At 40.1% G+C, this 22,691-nt stretch overlaps 2 protein-coding genes across 2 annotated transcripts; both read left to right on the top strand.

Annotated features, from left to right (window-relative positions):
• Window positions 1-6,829: 6,829 nt before the first annotated feature.
• cyp27b1 (cytochrome P450, family 27, subfamily B, polypeptide 1) lies at window positions 6,830-13,084 on the top strand. The gene is made up of 9 exons (XM_085406353.1): window positions 6,830-7,295; window positions 7,841-8,031; window positions 8,316-8,506; window positions 9,064-9,264; window positions 9,978-10,141; window positions 10,232-10,398; window positions 10,504-10,585; window positions 10,686-10,883; window positions 11,556-13,084. The coding sequence occupies exons 1-9, from the start codon at window positions 7,068-7,070 to the stop codon at window positions 11,667-11,669; spliced, it is 1,536 nt and encodes a 511-aa protein (XP_085262479.1). The 5' UTR covers window positions 6,830-7,067; the 3' UTR covers window positions 11,670-13,084.
• Window positions 13,085-13,907: 823 nt separating this feature from the next.
• Window positions 13,908-22,185, top strand: mcrs1 (microspherule protein 1). The gene is made up of 14 exons (XM_085406352.1): window positions 13,908-14,067; window positions 14,704-14,858; window positions 15,044-15,182; window positions 15,306-15,470; window positions 15,620-15,729; window positions 15,869-15,977; window positions 16,175-16,313; window positions 16,656-16,731; window positions 16,895-16,923; window positions 18,445-18,537; window positions 18,654-18,736; window positions 18,896-18,983; window positions 21,534-21,661; window positions 21,756-22,185. Exons 2-14 carry the CDS (start codon window positions 14,704-14,706, stop codon window positions 21,840-21,842), a joined length of 1,401 nt encoding a protein of 466 aa, XP_085262478.1. The 5' UTR covers window positions 13,908-14,067; the 3' UTR covers window positions 21,843-22,185.
• Window positions 22,186-22,691: the final 506 nt, after the last annotated feature.

Below are 22,691 nucleotides of genomic sequence, written 5' to 3'. Positions count from 1 at the left end.
ACTGCACATTCCAGGGTGGCCTTTTGTTGTGGGCAGTCTGAGGTACACCTGTGCACTACTCATGATGTCAGATCAGCATCCTGATGTGGCACACCTGTGAGGTGGGATGGATTATCTCAATATAGCAGATGTGCCCACTACCACACAGTTGGACTGATTTGTGACCACTGTTTGGGAGGGATGGTTATATTGTGTATCTGGAATGAATTTTAGGTCTCTACGTCCATCCCATGGGGAATGGGAGCAAAAACAAAAGTGTTGCGTTTATATTTTTGTTCAGTGTAGTAACTGTTAAGTCTAATATACCCTAGTAAGCTATACTACTTTTTCCTTTGGGAAGGTACCATCTGTGAATTCTGCAATTCTGTTGAAGAAAGATGTTGAATCTATTTAATTATTCTTGAAAAATAATTTAATTCTGTGCATTTTCTTTTCACACTGCATCAAATTAAAGTTCATTCATTCCATTCCGCTTATCCTTTTCAGGGTCGCGGGGGGCACTGGAGCCTATCCCAGCTGTCATAGGGTGAGAGGCAGGTTACACCCTGGACAGGTCGCCAGTCTGTCGCAGGGCCAACACACAGAGACAGACAACCATTCGCACTCACATTCACACCTAGTGGCAATTTGGATTATCCAATTAACCTATCCCCACAAGCTGCATGTCTTTGGACGGTGGGAGGAAGCCGGAATACCCGGAGGGAACCCACGCAAACACGGGGAGAACAAACTCCACACGGAAAGACCCGGCCTGATGGTGGAATTGAACGCAGGACCTTCTTGCTGTGCGGCAACAGTGCTAACCACCGTGCCACCGTGCTGCCCCAAATTAAAGTTGATTATGTCAATTAAGCATCATGAGGTGGAGGGTGGTTCCCTATTTATTTTTTTTTTTTGCTGGGAGTTTGCAACCCTATTAGTTAGGTTGCTTAATATTTCTGCTAAGTACTCTTTAAAATACCAGAATAGGAAGGATGGAGCAGGTTTAAGTTTATTAGATTGATCAGTATTGCTGAACTATGAAATATTTTGGCTGCAGTGTATTTCTTACATACAGGTATAACAGAATAGCTTTAGTGTTATTGTTTATTTAAACTTGAGTATGAACTTATACAAAATGCAGCAAGATATTAAAAAACAGTTTTATTGATTAAAAAACACTATATCGGATTCATATCGGTATCGGCAGATATCCAAATTTATGATATCGGTATCGGACATAAAAAAAAGTGGTATCGTGCCATCTCTAGTTCGTATCACTGTCAGATTTGGATGAGATAAATTCATCTACAGCTAGTTACATTGCTCTTTGATTTGTTCAGTTTAAGGTGAATTTTTTTTTCTTTCATGCTTGTAGAACTGCAAGGTTGGTAATTTGGTTCAATCGGTCCATCTATTTGACACCTAGATAGGATTTTGGCGGTTTTGTTATTTGCAATATTTCAGCAAATTCCTACTCAAGAAAAATCCCTCCATCCTTCTATTCATCCATCCACCCCATTCTAAATTGGGTAGCCGGAGCCAGTCATACTTAGATCCACAGGTCAATTTAAAACGAACCATCAAACATGTATGTCTTTGGAATCTGGGAGGACTCCAGCCAACAAGCAGGTTTGAGAGCAAACCAATGTCTCTGTGCAGCAACTGTGCAAAACACAAAAAAACCCCATTATAAACAAAAAAACATTGAGTATAATTTAGTTTCTTACTCATTTGACTTATTTGTTTTTTCTTACTTATTTTATGTATGTCAGGATGGGATCTTACAGATTTTGGAAACTTTTCATAAATAGCATAAATTCATTTTGCACACATGATTTTTATCAATTTAAGGCAGAGTGCAAATTAAATTTGTCCACCTCATTCATAAAGGGATTTCTGAGCAACCATACCTTACTTTGTAAGACAAATTTGTGTTTTAGTGCCACTCCTAAACACATGATACAAATGCAAGGGAAAAGTGATTTGAGTTTTTTCATCCATCCATTGTGCTTTCTAATATTTTATTGAAGAACGAAAAGTTATTGTGGCTCTGAAGACTGTTGCTCAATTGTGTTCAAATTGACAACCACTGATCAATGTATGACACAATAAATTCAATACATAGAGTCAAAAGAGCAAAGTAGAACAAAAAGGAGATGCACTACTCTGAAAATCTAGCAACACACACTGAAAACCTCTTTTAAACACTGCAATGCTGCATGTTGCCTGTTGGAAGCCGACCACAGAACATGTAGATCAAACCTGCAGAGATCCTGCAGATTTCTTATTATATATTATAGTTATTATAGAGAATTCGTTTTTCCCTGTGATCAGTCTTTACATGCAGCCCAGAAACATGTCATTATCCATTGCATGCATGCAGTCACTGTGGTGGACATCCCTCATAACCAGCCAGAGTGAAAAACGTTTTCTCATACCTCAAGCACACTTGCTATATTTTTAGTCTTCATTACCACATCTTCATAGCTGTTGTGCTCTCAAGCAACTGTTGGGCATTTGACAGACACTCTGAGTCACTCCAAGCACACTTTGACTTTTTTGCAGAGTCAGAGTGTACACTGTGTTGCCCAAGCATGTCGGAAGCAGTATAAATACATACTGAATCTCACACACTGAAGACATTGAGATATGAAAACCATGTGTGAGATATAAGCACACAAATGTGAGCAGCATGTAAAACATGATAAGGTAGTAATAATAGTTTAATAATAATGATCCAGCAAAGAACGGACTAATCACACATTAAGTATGTCCCCTCTCTGTGATATAAAGATCCAAGAATAGAAAAAAACCTTTAATACAAGCATAAACAGCCATGTGAGAAAGAACTGTTTTCTCTATGACTTTTTTCGGTCTCTCACATCATTGAGGAGGAATTTTGGCCCACTTGTCTTTACAGCTTTGTTACAGTTCATTGAGGTTTGCAGGCATTTGTTTATGCACACATCTCTTAAAGTCCCACCACAGCATTTCAATCAGGTTGAGGTCTGGAGTTTGGGACATTATAACACCTTAATTTGTTTCTTTACAGCCATTCTGTTGTAGATTTGATGCCGTGTACTTGGAATCATTTTCCTTTTGTAATGGCAAGAGTTTATACAGTTTGTTAGACAGACGGCCTCGCATTTGACTCTAGAATACTTTGGTATACAGAGGAATTCATGGTCAACTCAACTGCAAGGGTCCCCAGGACCTGTGGCCCAAATCACCACCCCTCCCCCACCTTGTTTGACTGTAAAGTGTTTGTGCTGATATGCTGTATTTGGGTTGCGGCAAACATGGTGGCGTGCATTACCGTCAAACATCTCCACTTTGTAGTCTTGTGTTCTGTTCAGATGCAACTTTGCAAGCCTAACCTGTGCTGCCATGTTCATGTTCTATGGAGAAGAGGCCTTTTTTGTTACCTGATGACTATATTTGAAATAGGGATACATTCAACAAAACAATGAAACACAGCCGACAACAGGTCATGTCTGTCCATGATCATTCAAATATCGAAAGCAGTGGTTTGGTGTCCCCGGGGAGACCCATCACCATATATAAATTATACTAACAGCTTTCAGAGTGAAGAAAAACAGTGAGACACATTCTCATTCATGCACGCTTAGGCACACATACTGGTACATACTTTCAAACACACTGTGTGTGTTTGAAAGTGTGTACAAAGGCACTCTTCTGATGCCACCCAGACAGGCAGACTGCAGATGTGAACTTTGACACACTAGTCTGGGAGTATAACTACCTCCTTTCTGGGCATTTGGCCAATACAATAAGGGAAAATACCTCTGAGGGTACCCCCTCTGTGCTCTATAGCATGATCTACATTTGAGCCACGACACTTTACACCTTACGCCTTACGCCAGCACAAAGAAGCCATTCTTTCTATTAGGTTTTTCATAATCAGTATTAATCCCCTGCTTCTGAGGCGAGCACAGATTAATTGAAATTCGTTCCTTTTGTGGTCTTAAGTTACCAGCCAGCTGAACAAGAAAGGGAGGATGTGCGTCCAATTGACACCAGTGCAAAAATGTGTCCATCTTTCTTACAAAGAGTTAGAATATTTAATTCCATGCAATAAAAATGACATCAGTCTGACATCATCATAGCTTTACATAGCACCAAATGATTGCTGAGATCCAGCGTTGGTTTGGTTTATATGTTGCTGTTGTCTCTCAGGTGGCTGCCTATCCATTGGACAGGGAGCTTCAGCAGACCAGCAAAAAAAATAACACGTTTGCACTGCGTTGTGTAAGACTGAGACTTATCAAGGCACGAGTGGCCGTGTCTAATAAGTTATTAGTGTTGATGAAAATTTCAGAGGTCACTCTTTATCTATCACCCTTCAAGATAGCTATGCATCTTCGATTCAGGAAGTCTGGTGTCATTGCCTCATGTCCTGCTCCATGGTGCACTTTTATCTTCGTTAGTCAAAGTTAGTTTGTTTGCAGCTTCTAATTCAGAAGTCACTTCACATGGTCTAGTCAGATGGATGTCAGATGTACGAGGATTGCTGCAATGCGTAAAAATGGTCTCCTGACAATATCCTCCACCTACCCTGAGGAGTTCTTCAATACAATTGGAGCTGTTATCAAATGCCTGCATCGATCCACCATGCAAGCACTTGATTCACTATCATCATTGTGCAATCAAATCTAACTTTATTATGTCACAGTCGTGCTGCTTTTATTTGTAATGTTCGCACTTCCGTCTCCTTGGACCAGCACTACGCTTTGGAAAAATAACTGATTCAGAAGAACTAATCTCCATGTTCAGCTTGACTATCAAGGGTGTATTTTTGATTATACTGAACAGTTTATGTAAGTGTGTGGGGGGAAGGGCCAGAAGCACAGAAAGTGATCCTCATAAGACTGAATCCTCCCCTGAGCCAAAAAAGATAAACAAACAATTAAAAAAAAAAATCACACCATATCTGGCCTTTGTAGAGAGATTGGACCATAAAATAAAGACAATTCATCTAAAGGGTTGGGGTGTTCTCCACATTATCCCAAACATCATCTAAGTGCTTAAAGTCTGAATATCTTGCATGATGTCAGCAGGGGTTAAGTAACCCACCAGCAGGCTCACTGGACATGTGATGTTGCAGTGGCAAGGAAAAAAAATTCTCCTAATCACAGTTTTAATCAGCAAAAGACCCCACACTGTTTGCTCATGACAGAGTCCGATCATCTGAGGGTAACAGGCTTTTAACACTGCAATAACTCTAATGAATACTTCTGCATGTATAACATTCATGTCTGTGTCACTCTGTGTTTCACTGCATGAAAACAAATGTAATATATCATTTCTGAAAGAAGCCTTTGTAGGCAGCAGAGTTAATTTTCTGGTACCAACCCATAATTCTTCCTCCCTTAGGCAGCACATATTTATATATTAAGGTTTGTAATGCTTGGCTGGCATATTATGAGCATAATGTATGATTTAAAAAGATTAAGTCCTGGGTTTGAGGGGAGTATGCAGCTTAAAGAGGGCTTTCTTTTTGATGATCATATAGTACACACACACACGCACACACACACACACACACACACACACACACACACACACACACACACACACACACACACACACACACACACACACACACATATATATATATATATATATATAACATGTTTGGAATCATGCATGATTTTCGTTCCACTTCTCACGTGTACACCACTTTGTGTTGGTCTTTCATGTGGAATTCCAATAAAATTGATTCATGTTTGTGGCTGTAATGTGACAAAATGTGGGAAAGTTCAAGGGGGCCGAATACTTTTGCAAGCCACTGTATTATTTGTAGACACAACGCAGGTTAACAGTTAAGTACCTTTTTATGCTTGAATGATTCATACATCAGTGTTAAGTGGCTTAAACAAAACTCGTGTTTCTTTGAAAATGGTCAGGTACAAGGGTACAAGGACAGGACTGGAAATGAGTGAAAAAGCAGCCAGGGCCAAACCTTTGAAAGACCTTCAGAAACCCTGGAGAACTATTGCTAAAGAGCAGTTTAATGAGGGGTGTGTGGCACAAGGGTTTTTCACAGTACTATATAATATAGCACTTAGAAATGCTTTCTTCCTGTAGCTCCCTTGGTATGAAATAACACACTTTGTGCATTTTTCCTGCACTGCAGTGCCAAAAACATGCATGCAAAACATGTTTTCAGGCTTGCCCTGTAAACATTCAACATGTTTGAATGTGCCATAGCGAATATGAAAAACGAAGAAAGCTGCATGAGCTGAGATATTGCACCCTCATCCAACCTTTGGGTGTGTTTCTGCCTGAAAATGCCGGTCATTCCTCTGCGTTTCTGTGAAAGTGGGTGATCTAAGATGGGAGCAAATGTCAAAGCAGATTCTGAGTACAGCCCCAGGGTTGTTACTTCACAGTCCACACACATGGTGCTTTGGACAGCTTCCAGTATGAAATCAGGTCAGGATTTTCTGCTAGAAAACCCACCAAGTCAGCAAAAGAACTGGCCATAGCTGTATAAACAAAGCTTGGGCAGGACACAGACTAGCTCTACCTATTTTCTCCCTCAGTTTTATTACAGAAATTTGTCTAGTGTTTCTAAAGGTTTTTAGTTATTGGATCAACGGGCTGCCTGTCATGTTTATTTAAGGCGAACCTAACCTTCAGCACTGTTATCACTGTTAAATAGACCGTATCCCCTTTCAGATAATTTGGATTTACCATAGCATTGGCCGTGGGTGGGCGATGGTGGTGGGGGACTATCGGAGACCAAAGTGCTTCTCGGGACTAGAACCTCAACAGTAACACAAGTATCTTGGGATTCCACGTGTGCCGCCGCTGGGATGGTCTGAGTTCAGCCTTCTGATTGGACACACCTTTTTCTTGGTACACGCCTTCCCCATTTCCATCCATGTGGGGCGGGACCTGAGCTGCCTTTGCACCCATGATTGGCCCAGACTAAGCAAATTTACAGCTTTTGCTCGCCTGGTTCGAGGAGCAGGTCATAAAGACAGTTATAAATAGGACGCTCAACCGGTAAAACAAAATGAGCGTCGACATCCGAGAGGCCCGCGTTCCGTCACCGCTCCATGATCTTAGTGAGAAGGATGTTGCAGCAAGCGCTCAGAGTATCCGGCCGGAGCTCATTCCCGCTGGTCAAATTGATGGAGAGGTGGACTGAGGGTGCAGCAGCCGGTTCGGAGGGCACCAAGATGCAGGGAGTGAAGACGCTGAACGAGATGCCCGGGCCGTCGGTCACCAGCTTCGCCTGGGACTTGTTTGCCAAACGCGGTCTGTCACGCCTGCATGAGTTACAGGTAAGAAGATAAACACGAAAAAAACAAAAAACCTGTATGAGATATTTACAATTATTGCACTTTTACTAAAAATATCCAAAGTGCACGTGTCGTCATTGTAGACTAAAAACGTGAGTGTATTATTCTGTGCAGGTGGTTCTTTTTACATAGAACAATGCAAGAACTTTGACTCCCCTCTCAATGTGACATTTATAAAATATCCTCTTAAATTATTTTGCTTTGTGAGACAGCGAAGTTTCGCTGTCTCACAAAAGCACATCCAGTCTATACCTCCTGCTTCAAGCTGTCTCTCACTTCAGTTTAAAATCTCTGTATCTACTGAGAGCTTTGCACTTCACTCTAAGCTGAATGAACTGTCCTTTGTCAACGTGACAGAGCGTGCCTATGTGAAGTGAATGCATCCTTAAAACAAATAACTAATAACTAGTGCATTAAAACGCCTGCAAGGCAAATACATCTCTGCAGTGAGCTCTAAACTGGAGGGAGGAGGGTGCCTCCAAAGGTGATGATTGCAGTGCCTTTACAACCTTTGTCTCATCTCCTAGCTGGAGGGAGTCCAGCGGTATGGACCTATGTGGAAGGCAAGCTTTGGTCCCATCCTGACAGTTCATGTGGCTGATCCATCACTCATTGAGCAGATCCTGAGGCAGGAAGGCGAGCACCCAATGCGCTCCGATCTTTCCTCCTGGAAGGACTACAGGAAGCTGAGAGGTCATCACTATGGACTTTTGACAGCGTAAGCTTGCAGGAAAATCTTTCTGCTTTACTTCCTCCTCTTTTCCATTTTGTTTCTCATCAGATGATAAAGCTGAAGTAAATGTAATATTTGGCCATGCTCATTCAGTTCAAAAACTTTATACCACTCTTCTTTCAGCTTTCCTTCACTTACAGATAGAAAGAGCCACAACTTTAGCGTATGCAATCAGTATACAATGCAATACAGCAGTTAACTGAATTGTGTGCACAGCTGGAGCCACTGTATCAGTTTTTACATTAATGTGTGTGCGCGCGTGTGTCTAGTGAGGGGGAGGAGTGGCAGACAGTGAGGAGTCTCCTGGGGAAACACATGCTGCGGCCGAAGGCAGTGGAAGCTTATGATAAAACCCTGAACAGTGTCGTCAGTGATCTCATTGCCAAACTTCGCCTCAGAAGACATCCTCAGGGCCTCGTCACCGACATCGCCAGCGAGTTCTATCGCTTCGGCCTCGAGGGTAAGGTTTCATGCCGTCTTAAGCATCTTCACAGGATGTACCATGCCACGTAAACGCTGTAATCAAATCCATCTGTATGCACAAATATTATGTCACATTGTTAACATTTTAAACACACATTCCATGCAGGCATGCCTTAATAACTCATGCTCATGTGCAGTTTACCATTCTGTCATCATTGTTATTGTACAGCTGGAGGGGAAAAAAAGCATGTAACCATGTTTTGATGAGAAATGATGCATTGTTGATCTTACGCAATGATATAAATAGCTACACTGAAGCTCTTTTATAGTCACTTTTGCAGGAGTTAAATATAAATGCTGGATACTTGGAGCTGATGAAAGCTGCCAATATTTAAGTTTTCACTTTGCATGCAGACAGTATTATTTATTTAACTGTAACACCTTTAGTTAATAGGCATTTCTGATAAAGAGGCTAAAAACCTGGCAAATAAATGTCATGCATGGTCACCTCGGAAGCTTTCAGTAAAAAAGAAAAAAGCCGCTAGTCATCGTTTCTTGCCTTCGTCATGAGCTTGGTTTTATTTGCTTTGGCAGGCATTTCTTCGGTCTTGTTCGAATCCAGAATTGGTTGCCTGGATCAGGTTGTTCCCGAAGACACAGAGCGTTTCATCCAATCTATCAACACCATGTTTGTGATGACGCTTCTTACCATGGCCATGCCCAGCTGGTTGCACCAGTTGTTCCCCAAACCCTGGAATATCTTTTGCCAGTGCTGGGACTACATGTTTGAGTTTGGTAAGCTATTTCTCACAGCACAACATTTTAAGCTTGGACAGAAAAATGTTTAGAGATGATTGTAGTGGTACTTTAAAATTAAAAGTGATAACAGAAACTACAAGCAGGCTGCAGTCTCCAAAAAAGCACTCGGTAAAATATTATATAAAATGCACAAGTAAAAACTAAATATAAGTCATATACCAGAGATGAGACTACAGGATATTATAAAGATGCTTCTGGCTGTACTCAAGCTGGAGATACGTTACACAAGCTGGCACTGCAATGTGGAACCAAGACAAACATGATGTTTCCACACTTGATGTTATTATTTTCCTTCTGCTCTCCTCTCTTGTCATTGGCTGCCGCCGGTTTCCACTTAGCCCTGGGTTGACATCCCACGCTCTCTCACACAGTACATTAAGACTCACAGAAGATCTGAGACATCAGACATGTTTTGACGTAATCGCACTGGTTCGAGCTAGATCGGCAAGAGGGAGATTAAAGTCTTTAACCTTCACGCACTTCAAGATCATCTGCGCTGAAACACGTGTAAATGTTAGTCATGAAATTGATACGTGGTTCTAGGGATTTTTTTTTTTTTTTTTTTTTTAAGAAGGGGAATTTGACCTCACTTTATTGAACCTGACACTGGAAAGTTAAAGACTTAACGCTCTGTGTCATCATCGCCATCGAGGGATAAATGTGTCATGGCTTATCTCATGTATCTGCAGCAAAAGGTCACATTGACCAGCGTCTGACTGCCGAAGCAGATAAGGTTGCCCGAGGAGAGAAAATAGAGGGCCGTTATCTCACCTACTTCCTGTCGCAGATGGGGCTGCCCATGAAGACAGTCTACAGCAACGTCACGGAGCTGCTCCTTGCAGGAGTTGACACAGTGAGAGTGGCTCCTTTGCCGTCTTCCTTTATCAGTTCCTGATTTTAGGCCAGCAAATGGTTAAAACCATCCGTCGCTCTGTTGTTTCAGATCTCCAGCACCATGTCCTGGTCTTTGTACGAGCTGTCCCGTCATCCAGATGTACAGGCCACTCTCCGGGCGGAGGTGTTGACTGTACTTGAAGGTCGAAAGATACCAGAGGCTGCCGATGTAGCTCAAATGCCTTTCCTGAAGGCCATAGTCAAAGAAGTGCTCAGGTATAACTCAAAAGGTTTCAGATATTTGAAGATGTTTTGAGATTTGAAATCAAATTTAGCTTACACTATTGTGTTTTGTTTTGTTTTCCTTATTTTTTTTTTTAGGTTATACCCTGTTATTCCTGCTAATGCAAGGGTCATTCCAGAAAGAGACATCCAGGTTGGAGGCTACCTCATCCCAAAAAATGTGAGTTCACCATCTGACTCTAGCCAGTATCAAGTTGTAATGCTTCAGTTTTTCCATTATAGTCAAAAACCTATCTGACCAAAATAAAATTCCCTTTCAGACTTTGATTACCCTGTGCCACTTTGCAACATCGCGGGATCCAGGAGTGTTTGCAAACCCAAATCATTTCAATCCCTATCGATGGCTGAACAAAGACCTGACTTATCACCCATATGCCTCTGTGCCCTTCGGTGTGGGAAAACGCAGCTGCATAGGTCGCCGTATTGCTGAGCTGGAGCTCTACCTTGCTCTTGCCAGGGTGAGTTACAGCAATTTTTGTCTTTTTCTTGGTTTTTTCTGTGTGTTTTTTCTTTTTTCATTTGCAATTAAACTCCGACTAAAATAAACAAACAAAAAAACCCTAAAAGCATTCTTAAAGAATATACAACCCCATTTACCCCCAAAATATTAGGAAACTGTAATAAAGACAACATGTCAAATATAGTATTGTAGTATTTCCAGTCCTTTCTGAAAACTTGTTACTTGCATCTGAATTTAAACTGAACATATTATATCACATATTTTAAAATTTTCACATTTGATATTTTGTCTTTGTACTATTTTAATTAATTATGGGGTAGAAAAGCCTTTCAAGTCTTTACTTTATTTTGTTTTTTACTTACATGTTACACTGCATCCCAACTTTTTGGGGGAAATTAGGTTGTACAGTGTATGTCAGCTTTTGGGAATGTATTTAATTAAGAAAAACACATTCTGTTACTTGGTGTTTGAACACAGTTTGTGTTGCAAGTAATTTACACAGCGTAGGATTTTGATAAATGTGTTAGAAGTTGTTCCCGCAAATCTTCTTACTCTATTATTTCTCTGAGTCATGTAAGGAATTGTAGATTTCAGGGTCACTACGCAGCACTTGATTGCTTTTCATTTCAGGCGCCCTGCGCTTAATCTGCTCTGTTTCTGATTTCATTAGATCATTTCAGAGTTCGAGGTGAAGCCGAACACAGAGGGAGCTTCTGTGAAGCCCATGACACGGACACTTCTAGTTCCTGAAAATGTCATCAGCCTGCAGTTTATTGAACGGTGACCTAATCTCCTGGAACTGATCAGTTACGTGCCTGTGAGCGGCAACAAGCAGGACAGAACAAGCAGGCGCCGTTATCGCGGTGTTATATTTCAGAGCGGGCCTTCAGCCTTCATCCCAACTAACCAAAGCCCTTCTCACCTGCAGCCTGCAGGCGGACATGTGGAGAAGGACAGATGGATGAAGGGTAAGGGCTGATGGATTATTACAGAGGCATTATCAACTGGGAGAAGGGTAACGTCCAGTTTTATCAAAAGGTGCTCATTTGTGCAAAGGCCAGACCCAAAGAAGGGATCTTCTGTCTGTCGTCTGTTCCGTCTGCTGTGTGGTACAATTCATGCAAACTTTGGGCAAAATCTGGGCCGGTGTGGAAAACGGATTGAGAAAGGAGGAGTGGGGAGAGAGTTGAAAGATAGACAGTAAGGAAATGAAATCTGACATTTGCGCCTCGCCTGACGTGTGTGCCCTCGCTACTCGTCCTTCATTTGATCTTTTTAGTCATTGCCGCATTTCTTGGAATTTGACAGAAATTAGTTTCCCTGAATTTGGTAACCGTCTCTTAAATCTGATTATGAACTGTGATCGTGCACGCTCGTAGATACGTGGTATCTGCAGTTTCCTGCGTGTCCTGATTGTGCAAATATTTCAAGAGTTTCTATGTACGTCCAGAACATCATGAGTCGCAGAGAGTCTTGCACACGGAAGAAAGAAAAATCTACAGAGGTGTCCGTAAACATGATTGTCAGTATGTTGATTGAACTGTGTTTTTAAAGGTGCTTTTATGGTGCAAAAACCTCTAGTGATGGGTTCCTTAAAAAAAGGCAGCTGCTAAGATTATGCTTGTGTATGAATATATAATGCCACTAAAATCCAAAAATAGGCCACTCTGTACTGTTTTAAAATTCTTCAATACTGTCTTTAGTTCACTGGCAAAGCTTATCTATTTTTTTATTTTATTTTTTTATACATCTAAACATGAAAGATATTACATCATTTTGTAAGTAATAAGCTTCATGATCTGAACTTTGTATTTATTCTAATTTATCGCATTTGGAAACTGTCACTGTAAATGTCAATAAACGGTTTCACGATGAATCTCTGCCTACTGTTTACACCATGTGTTTCTTTATGTGATGCCTTTGTGTCTCGTTAAAGAAAATATCTCCCTCCATCATCATCCACAGCACCATCAGACTAGGGCTCAGGTCAACCAAGCATGTTTTACATGGACCACACGTTTTCTACAAATGTTTGCATAAAATAATGCTGGGTATCAAAGTTCCTGTGTGACATGACAGTGTAAACTGCTGTGCAGCTGCTGTGACTCAATAGCTTGGACCACATTGCTGCCAAGCACAACCTCAACCACTGTCATGTGTTTTATAGGTATGTGCTTCAGTTATTACAGTTGTGGTCACAGGTTTAGTCATCATGGGCATGAGCTGTTCTTTTTCCATAATTCCACCATAATCAAAAATGAATGGGGCTGTACATGTATATTTGAGCGTGCATGTATATTTTTGACCTTGTGGGTATTAGAGAGAATCCAAAATAAATCCAAACTTGTACACAGTGTTCTTGTTTTTAAACAACATGTACGATGATGATTCCACCCAGGAAAAAGAACAATTCAAAGAAATCATTGGCCCCAAATAACCATGACATTCAAGTGTGTTCTTGACCTCAAATCTATATTTTGCTATAGATAAATGGATATGGAAGAATCTGTGTGAATACTGTGATACAGTATCTGTTCTGCCAGGCCATGCAGATGACATAAATGCTGCAACTTATACCCTGTAGTGAGTACATTTGCAAAAGTGCCAGAAATACCATAAAACTCTTCTGGAAACGTTTTAAAGTGTCTGCTGGGAAAAGGACCAATGAGGCGTGGTGTATTAGATACAAAAGTATCAAATTACAATATTAAAACTGCTGGGCTGGTCACTACATTTACCTGGTGGACAAGATGTTTTTTCATGAAGCTGCATAATTACATTCAAATGTGGATTTTATTCACTTTTACACATATGGGGATTCACTTTGCCGGTTACATCTATAATAGAGAAGAAGTTTTAAAAAAAGTTACGTTTCAAATACTTACGACGTGCATTGTTCTGACAGATGAATATTCAGAGTTAGGCACTGTAATACAATATGTTAAAGATAACGGAGGCCACTGTTACTTTAGCCCGGATGGCGGCGGTGTTGCGAACAGCGGGTGAGCTAGACAGGAAGAAAACAACTGTCTAGCCAAACGGCTATTGCTAACGAGGCAAGCGTCAAGTAAGCGAGTTAGCCATGTAGCCGAAGCAACGAGGGATTTACAAAGAGAAATACTGGACTATAATAACTTAATCTTTTCCTTTAAAGACACAACGAAGGGGGACAGTGTGGGAAGGTGAGTGGCAAAACAGCGTAACGTGTTACTTTAACTCGTTAAAAATCAAAGCTAGCAGTTAGCTTAGCTAATGTTAGCTAGCCAACACAAACCAACGGTCATTTAAATCAAATTACGCTTGTTAGCTAAACAGACCTTAGTGTGTTGCTTTCTGAGAGAGAGGTTTGTTATAGATATCAAATTGTTATTTAATATAACGTTCTGAAGGCAGCAATAGATGGCATTTGTTTACATGTCAACAAAGGCCCCTCAAAGCTAGCTAACTTGTTAGTCGTTAATTCCCCTGACTCCTATAAGCAACAACAAAAACAGCAATAATAATATTAGTCAGTTTTATACACAATTGTGAATTTAAACTATTAATAAAACATTTATCCTGTAATCTGTGTGCCCGGAGTAACTTTCGGTTTACGTCTGGAGTTATACTTTTATTGTTATTCCAGTGTTAATAAAATGCTTAATATCATGGCGTTTGAATTTTGTGAAAACCTACCAGAGGAACCCGCAGTTCATCGCAAATGTAAAGAAACCTTTACAGACAACAGCATATTTAAAGTTTAGCGACTCTGTGAAACAAAGTGTTGCTGAGAAACGTTTTAACTCTTTCTTGCTTTGTTTCCTGACGCATTTGAACAGATGCAGGCTGGTGACCCTGTGGTTGGCACCTCGATGGGAGTAGGTGGTGCTCAGAGTCGGTCAGAGGATGAAGAGTCACTTGGAGTAAAAGACCTGAAAAGGACAGCAACACAAGCATTTGGCAGTGGTGTTCCCAAACGCAGAAGTTCATCCAGGTTTGATATCTACTAATGTATATTTCATTATTTCAGTCAGGGTGGTATTCCAGCATAATTAGCAGGAAGAAATGAACCTTCGTTTTCTATGCTGATGGTGTTTCAGTACTGTGTTTTGTTTTGTTTTTTTCCCTGGTTAATCTTTAAATTTTTAAAGAACCACTTTATTATCACAATTTGTTTAGGTCAATAAAGCGAAAAAAGTTTGACGATGAGCTAGTGGAAAGCAGTCTTGTGAAGTCATCCAGTAGAGTCAAAGGTCCACCCGTAATGGAGCCTGTGCGCTGTTCGGGGAGTGAGCCTTCCTCAAGTGAGAAAAAAAAGGTAAATAAGACCAACAAATCCACAGATTATTGAGTGAATTCACATTAAAGATGATAAATATGCACATTTTTTATGATTCTCTCTCTTTTCTTATTCCCCCCCCCCCTTATGATGCTTTTTCAGGTAACAAAATCAGGAGCAACTCTTACACCATCTCTGACAATGGTACTAAACCCTGCACCTTTAACCAAAAGAGTTAAGAAAAGCAAGCAGCCTTTACATATTACTAAAGACTTGGGCCGATGGAAACCCACAGATGATCTGCTGCTTATAAATGCAGTGTTGCAGGTGAGCTACCAAAAAGAAGATTATTGTCAAAAAGGTTGTCCTGAATTAGCTCAAAGGATCTGCTTTGTTTAATGGCTTTGACTGTCAGTGTATGATCTAATGTGTATTGATTCATGGTATCTTGTGTGGTATTCTGTGTTTGTCTGTAGACCACTGACTTAACTTCTGTTCATCTGGGGGTCAAGTTCAGCTGTCGTTTCACTTTGCGTGAAATTAAAGAGCGGTGGTACGCTTTGCTCTACGATCCCGTCATCTCAAAGTAAGACGCCTAGCATCTGTTGTTGACTCTGACTGGGTTTTTACAGTCTCCCAGTCCTGCATATCTCCATATGCTTTATTACACTTGTGTGTTTGAGTCATCTTTTAAGCACATTCTTGGTTTTGTGTGTCTTATTTAGGCTGGCATGGCAGGCCATGCGGCAGCTTCACCCAGAAGCAATTGCAGCAATCCAAAGCAAAGCTCTCTTCAGTCAGGCTGAGGAGGCACTGCTGGCCAAGATTGGTTCAGTAAGTTATATTGAGTGGGCTATCATGTATATTCTATTATAAGTGCTCCACAGGGAAAATGCATTCCCAGTTAAGGTCACTTTTTAATGGCTCATAATTGTGAGATTTCACCTGGATTGGAATGAAACTCATTATTACTGTACATATTGGACTGTTGTATTCACACACAGTGTTGTGTTATGTTTCTCTCTAAACAGACCAGTCAGCCTAAACTGGACGTGTTTCAGGAGCTTTTAAGCAAGCACCCTAATGTCTTTCACCCATCTCGCAGTCCCAAGAGCCTACTGGTGCACTGGCAGCTGCTCAAGCAGTACTACCTACTGGACGACCAGAGTGGTGAGTTTAGTTTCCCGGAGGATCCATTCAAATTCCTGTTGACAGTTTGAGTATTGAGCAGCTGGAAAACCATACAAGTATAACTCATGTCAACATTGGATGCATTGATCATCTTTGTGGCTTTGTGAGATTTGCAATGTAAACATTTTAATAGAGGAGAGGAGGTTGTTTGGACATAAGATAGCAAGCAGTTACTCAAACAGTGTTTTGAAAGATGAATGTTATAATTTCCTCCCAATAAAACTACTGAGAATTAACTTGACATACCTGGTTGTTCTCTAAAATATGTATGAAAGAAAAAAAAACTGTTAAAAACATCTTACCTGTGACTATGTTTTGCAGTACAGCCCCTCCCGAAAGGTGACCAAGTTCTCAACTTCTCCGACGCCGAGCAGATGGTTGATGATGTAAAATTAAAGTAAGTCAGACATTCACTTCAGCGTTCAGCAAATTTTTACTGCTTGTAACATTTCCGGTCATGCTAAAGGACATTACATGCTATATTTTTCCAAATTTTTAAAAAGCATTGCATTTCCATGACTTCAGGGCACCTATAAGTTGTTCTGTTGCTTTTCACACAGGGACAGCAGAGATGAAGTGTTGGAACATGGTAAGTAATTTGCTTACGACGGAAATTCAGTTAATCTTGCACATCACACATCACCTTTATTCACATTAAAAGAAGAAGAGACAGGAGAGGTCACTGTGGATTACTGTGATTTAGGAAATAGTGGATTTTCTAATGTTCTTCTGGGTTCAAAGTGGTCCATATGTCAGTTTGTCCATGAGATGATACTGAACAGTAGACTGACCCTGATGCACCCATTGAAGTGTGAGTGTGTCTGTGATAGTTGGAAAGCACTGAAAAGCATGAGACAGCACTGTAAATGGGTGTATTTGGGTTGTAATGAAAAGTGCATTGAGTGTTCACTTCAGAAAGAAATGTACTATAAAAGCACCGGTCCATTTACAATTTACCAACCCATTTAATCTGTGAATGTCAAAAGAAGCTCAGATCACTTATTATCAATGTGAGCTGAAGTCAAATTCCAGATCAGATGCGTTTTGTTTCAGTAGTTCTTTATTGCAGATAATTTGTTTTTCCTTGTTAATTACCTGGAATTAAAATGTCTTAATGTATCCGTCTGTAGATGACATGGACGTAAACCTCTGGTTATATTAATATTTACATGAACGTCCTTTCTCCTGAAACCTGTTAAACCTAAGCAGGTTTAGCAAACACTGATGTCTGATTTGGCAACCAAAGGTTGTGAACAACAATGTCATTGTTAAAGAGCTAGACTAAATATTTATTCAGCTGTAAATTAAGAACAGAGATGGCAATATAGATCAAACTGATAAGACAGATAGGTAATGTGCAGAGGAAAAAAACAGCATCATGTAATTAATTAATCTAAACACACTGCAGAGTTTGAATGGTGTAACTTAAATGCTCTTAAAACTAGATCAATAAAGACTCTGGTTCAAACTACATTTAGTCAAGTATTCAAATGTTCAAAAGTCTTTTTTTAGCTGCACTAAGCATGCACTAAAACACTAAAAACAGTCAGCCAAAGTCTGAAATATTACATAATCTGAACCATTTACATAATCTTCTTGATATCTAGGACAGGAATGTTCCATCAGTATGCCCTGCCAGAGCATGAGAAATTATCATTCATGTATTTTGCTCTTTTTCATTCAGACTTTTTAATTATTCATTGATTGTGCTGATGTGCAGCAAATGTAAAAAGTTAAGGGGAACTCATTGGCTCATTAGTCAACCTGGCTGTTCACTTAATGCGCTTGGATGCATTGGGGCATTACAAAAGCCATTGTGTAGATTTATTCTGAATCCACAATGTGTATCTTTGAATGTCAGGACATTGCTATGTTCTGACCAGGGATCCTAAAAGCTGCGTCATTACTATGAGTAGGCATTGGATAAGAAACTGATGTCTAAAAGGAACTAAAAGGAATTCTGCTGTTGACATCTGTTTGTTTTAATGTCCTCTGTATGGATGGGGAAGTTCACACTGCTGCGTCAGGGGTTGAGTTTAAGTTCACAGTGACTCACTGGAAACTGACTCAGAGTAATCTCAGTTGCTCACCACACTTTTTTTTCTTTCAGAGCTGATGATTTCAGACCGTCACCAGAAAAGAGAAATCAGACAGCTGGAGCAGGAGTTGCCTCGTTGGCAGGTTCTTGTGGACAGTATCACAGGTTACTTAAGCTTTCATTCATAAAGTGCAAATGAAAGCCTTTATATTTGTTTATGTTCTGAGGAATGCAGAACTTATTTGTGTGCATATGTTTTTATTTTGTTTTCGGGGTTTCAGGGATGAGCATGCCTGACTTTGACAACCAGACACTTGCAGCATTACGTGGAAGAATGGTACGCTACCTTATGAGATCAAGAGAGGTAAGTAATCTTTCAATAATAGAAACAAGGGCTAAAGAGAAAATATGCTTAAGGAAGATGTTTGTTAGAAAATGTCAAGTAACTGTAAAAGAAAATCTTTTTTTTCTTTTTGTTGGAGTATGATACATTTTTTTTTTTGTTTAACCCGTATTCACACAGATTACATTAGGCAGAGCAACCAAGGACAAACAGATCGATGTAGATCTGTCGCTAGAGGGGCCTGCTTGGAAAATCTCAAGAAAACAAGGTAACTTAGCATTTTCTTGAACAACACCATGTCGTTTCATCATTTTCTTTCTTTTTTTCCTAAGTCCAGTCACGCACACATCACTGTTAGTCCCTTCATTTGGATTTTGGCCAAATGCATGCATAAAGAAAGCAATGACAAGTATAGCTTGTCTTCATGGCTTATCCAGTAACCATTTAGAGACTCTGAAATCGCACCATTCCTTCTTGTTGGAAGTTGTCATGGACAGATTAATAGATAAGGTCAGGCAGGATTTTCCATGGATTATGATGTTTACAGATAACACTGTGATCTGTAGTGGGAGCAGTTGGAAGAGAGCCTGAAAAGGTAGAGGAGAAAAGCAGAATGAAAGTCGGTAGAAACAAAACAGAAAATGTGTGTAAATGACAGGGAGAGAGTTGGAAAGGTGAAGATGCAACGAGTAGAGAGTGCGAAGGTAGATGAGTATAAATACCTGAGGTCAACCATCCAAAGCAACAGACAGTAGGGCTGCTCGATTATGGCAAAAATGATAATCACGATTATTTTCACTGAAATTGAGATCACGATTATTTGACGATATTTATTTAACCCTTTAAGACCTACTATAGAACCAAGTCCACCAGAGCTTTTTTTTTTTTTTTTTTACATGCTGTAGTGCCATTTGTGGGAGCATTTCAAGTTGCTATACATCAATACAACTGTTATAGCCCATATTTTAATAATATGTATGCATTAAGTCCATAGTAATTACATAAATTGCAAAAAAGTGCAATAAACTACAAAAACAATTGAAAATCGCTTTTGTTTTGTTTACATATATTTCTACTTGGAGAAATTTAAGAGGCTTATCCCTCAAAACTTTAAATACAATAAAGTTGCAAAAAATAGTTTCCCACCACAGGAAATTTATTTTGAGTGTCTTCATAGTTTTATTTTGGAGATACAGCAATTTTTATATACTGCAGGAAAAACAAAAAACAATCCTATGATGCAAATTTGCAAAGAAAACAGCATGTGCATCATTTCACTGTGGGAAGTGTTACGAACAGCTGATAGGAACGGCAAAGCGTGTTTCTGGAATATTATGTTTTTGTTCCTGCAAGCGCTTTTTATGCAATTTTTGCAAAGCTATATGTGGAACGAAACCGTGACCGAGGACAAGCTGATGGCATCAGATGTAAGTACAACTCCTCCGGTTTCATATGCAAAACAAATTATTGCGCTAGCTTACACGGTTCAGGTTCTACAGGGATTTAACAATAGTTACGCAAAACGGAGCGTGCTGCTCTGACCGGCTTTAAAGGGTTAACAATGACTTTAAAATAATAATATAAAATAGTGTGCAACACCACTGAAGTTTTTTTTTTTAAACTCTCTTTTCAACCAACGGCAGTCACTCTCCAAATAACTTCTGCTTAGCTTTCCGAGCTTCCCTCGGGTCCTCTTAATCAGCGGTCTCCAACCTTTTTTGCGCCACGGACCGGTTTATGCCCAACAATATTTTCACGGACCGGCCTTTAAGGTGTCGCAGATAAATTAGGGAGGGGCTAATAATCGGCTCAGTCATTTTTAATGATCGTTGAAAGCCCAGATCGTAATCGTGATTAAAATTCGATTAATTGAGCAGCCCTAACAGACAGTGCAGAAGAGAGTGCAGGCAGAGTGGAATGGGTAGAAACTAGTATCAGGTTATTTGTGACAGATGGATGGCAGCAAGAGTGCAAGGGAAGATTTACATCATGGTACTGAGACCTGTTGGGATGTATGGTAACAGGAGGTCAGTTTGGAGGTGGCAGAGTTGAAGATGTTAAGATTGTTATTCGTCGTGACCATGCTGCTGCTCGGTTCCTCACAGGCACCTGAAAAAGACATCAGGTCTCACCTGTTTTAGCTGCTTGGCAGTAAGGTTCAGAATCTATTTCAGATCATCTTGTTTGCCTACAAAAGCCATAGTGATTTGACTCACTCATTAAATCTCTGACCTCTTACATCCCCGATCAGCTTCCAGGTCATTCTTGTCTGCTGATCCGATGCTTCTGACTGTCCCTTGCTCTGGAGTTAAACTCAGAGGAGACTGTTCTCTGTGCTTCTCTGTGCTGTGGAACAGCATTTCTCTCACAGTCAAATCTGCTCCCTTCCCTCTGTCTGATTGCTCATTGTGTCTCCTGTGCTTTTTACAGCCATGATTATTGATGTTTCTCACCCACATGTATCTATTTATTGGACATGGACATGTGCAGAGGAAGGATTATAGATGTATTGGTCAAAGGATATTGAATATGGAGCTGCCAGGTAGAAGGAAAAGAGGAGGAGCACAAAAGATTCATGGATTTAATGAACTAGGACATGCAGAGGGTTCGTGTGACAGAGAAGGATGTTAGGGAACGGGTGAGATGGAAGCAGATAATATACTTCTGTGACCCTTAAAGGGAGCAGCTGAAAACAGAAGAAGAAGAACTGAATCATTCTTTTGACAAATGGAAGCATCAGTTTGTCTGGTTAAATTTTAGTGTTTCAGCTTGCAGAGGTCGATCAGATGTACTTGATGTTTACTGTTTGTTTTGCCAGGAATTATTAAGTTGAAGAACAATGGAGACTTCTTCATTGCCAATGAGGGCAGGCGGCCTATTTACATAGATGGCAGACCGGTCCTGTCAGGCAACAAGTGGAAATTAAATAATAACTCAGTGGTGGAGGTAATGTCAGAATCTTAACCAAGTTGTTTATTATTCATATTAAACGGCTGTTTAATCTTTTATTCTTGCTTAAATAACCTGTCTGTTTCTTCAGATTGCAGGTCTTCGCTTCGTGTTTCTTATTAATCTGGATCTCATCTCTCTAATAAAAGCTGAAGCAGCCAAGATGACACAACAGTGATCGTCAGCCTTGCAGCTGCAGAATCGGCCTATGGCAGCAGAGCATGTCATATCAGGCAGTCTGCTCAACACTGGTTACAGGTGCTCTTGTGAGGCATTGTAGTGCTTCGAGGGGATAGGACTGACAATGGCCTTCTCACCCCTCAGCCTGAAATGTGATTTTCACACAGGCTTCAGCTAAATCCTGGAGCACGACAGCAACAGGTTTTTACTTGGTGTGTGGATATTTTATGTTGTATGTAATGTAGACATTCTCACAGAGCCTCGCTTTTTCCAGCTTTTCACAATATTGTATTTAAATTCTGTAGTAAAACTTTTTCAAATTAATAAACTTGTATACACAATGAATGTCTGGCTGTTTGAATATTAAATTTTGCATGTTCCCAAAAAAGAAAAAAACAGTTTTGGACGAAACAAACTTGCAAAGAAATCTGTTTGTAAATAAGAAGTTAATAGAAAAACATCTGAAAACACTGAATATTGACTTTACACAAGATGACTCGAGGTATAAGTCCACTATATCTTTTGACTGAGACTCTTTATATGCTTATTTAGCATGCATGCATGCATGATGAAGCATACTGACGGAAAATGAACTCCCTGTTTAACTTAGACACTTTAAGTGCTGAACACCACTAAAGTGTCTGAGAGCACCAGTGATCGCTAGTTCGGCTTTTCAAATTAAAAAGGTAATGCATGTGAGCAAAACTGAGTGTATTACGTTGTTCCTCTTGGGCTGAGTGCCTTTAACTTAAGTTTAATCAGTTTTATTCCATCATCTCAACAGTAAGAAAGATTTTACTAAACTATAACAGTGAGGTCAATGCACGGATTGGGAGAATTTGAGGGG

This window comes from Rhamphochromis longiceps, linkage group LG5 (genome assembly GCF_057381845.1).
Source record: "Rhamphochromis longiceps isolate RC_006_pf linkage group LG5, R_longiceps_female_GT1.1, whole genome shotgun sequence".
NCBI lineage: Eukaryota > Metazoa > Chordata > Actinopteri > Cichliformes > Cichlidae > Rhamphochromis > Rhamphochromis longiceps.
Note: the sequence above shows the minus strand (reverse complement) of the source record. Positions and strands in the feature narration are given on the sequence as shown.

What these genes read in the sequence shown, in the direction of transcription:
- cyp27b1 (XM_085406353.1), top strand. Translation starts at nt 7,068, where the DNA reads ATGATCTTAGTGAGAAGGATGTTGCAGCAAGCGCTCAGAGTATCCGGC. An exon ending in CTATCGCTTCGGCCTCGAGG is followed by an intron (nt 8,507 to 9,063) that starts GTAAGGTTTCAT and finishes TTGCTTTGGCAG; the next exon opens with GCATTTCTTCGGTCTTGTTC. An exon ending in TCTACCTTGCTCTTGCCAGG is followed by an intron (nt 10,884 to 11,555) that starts GTGAGTTACAGC and finishes TGATTTCATTAG; the next exon opens with ATCATTTCAGAGTTCGAGGT.
- mcrs1 (XM_085406352.1), top strand. Translation starts at nt 14,704, where the DNA reads ATGCAGGCTGGTGACCCTGTGGTTGGCACCTCGATGGGAGTAGGTGGT. An exon ending in AAACGCAGAAGTTCATCCAG is followed by an intron (nt 14,859 to 15,043) that starts GTTTGATATCTA and finishes CAATTTGTTTAG; the next exon opens with GTCAATAAAGCGAAAAAAGT. An exon ending in GAAAATCTCAAGAAAACAAG is followed by an intron (nt 18,984 to 21,533) that starts GTAACTTAGCAT and finishes TTGTTTTGCCAG; the next exon opens with GAATTATTAAGTTGAAGAAC.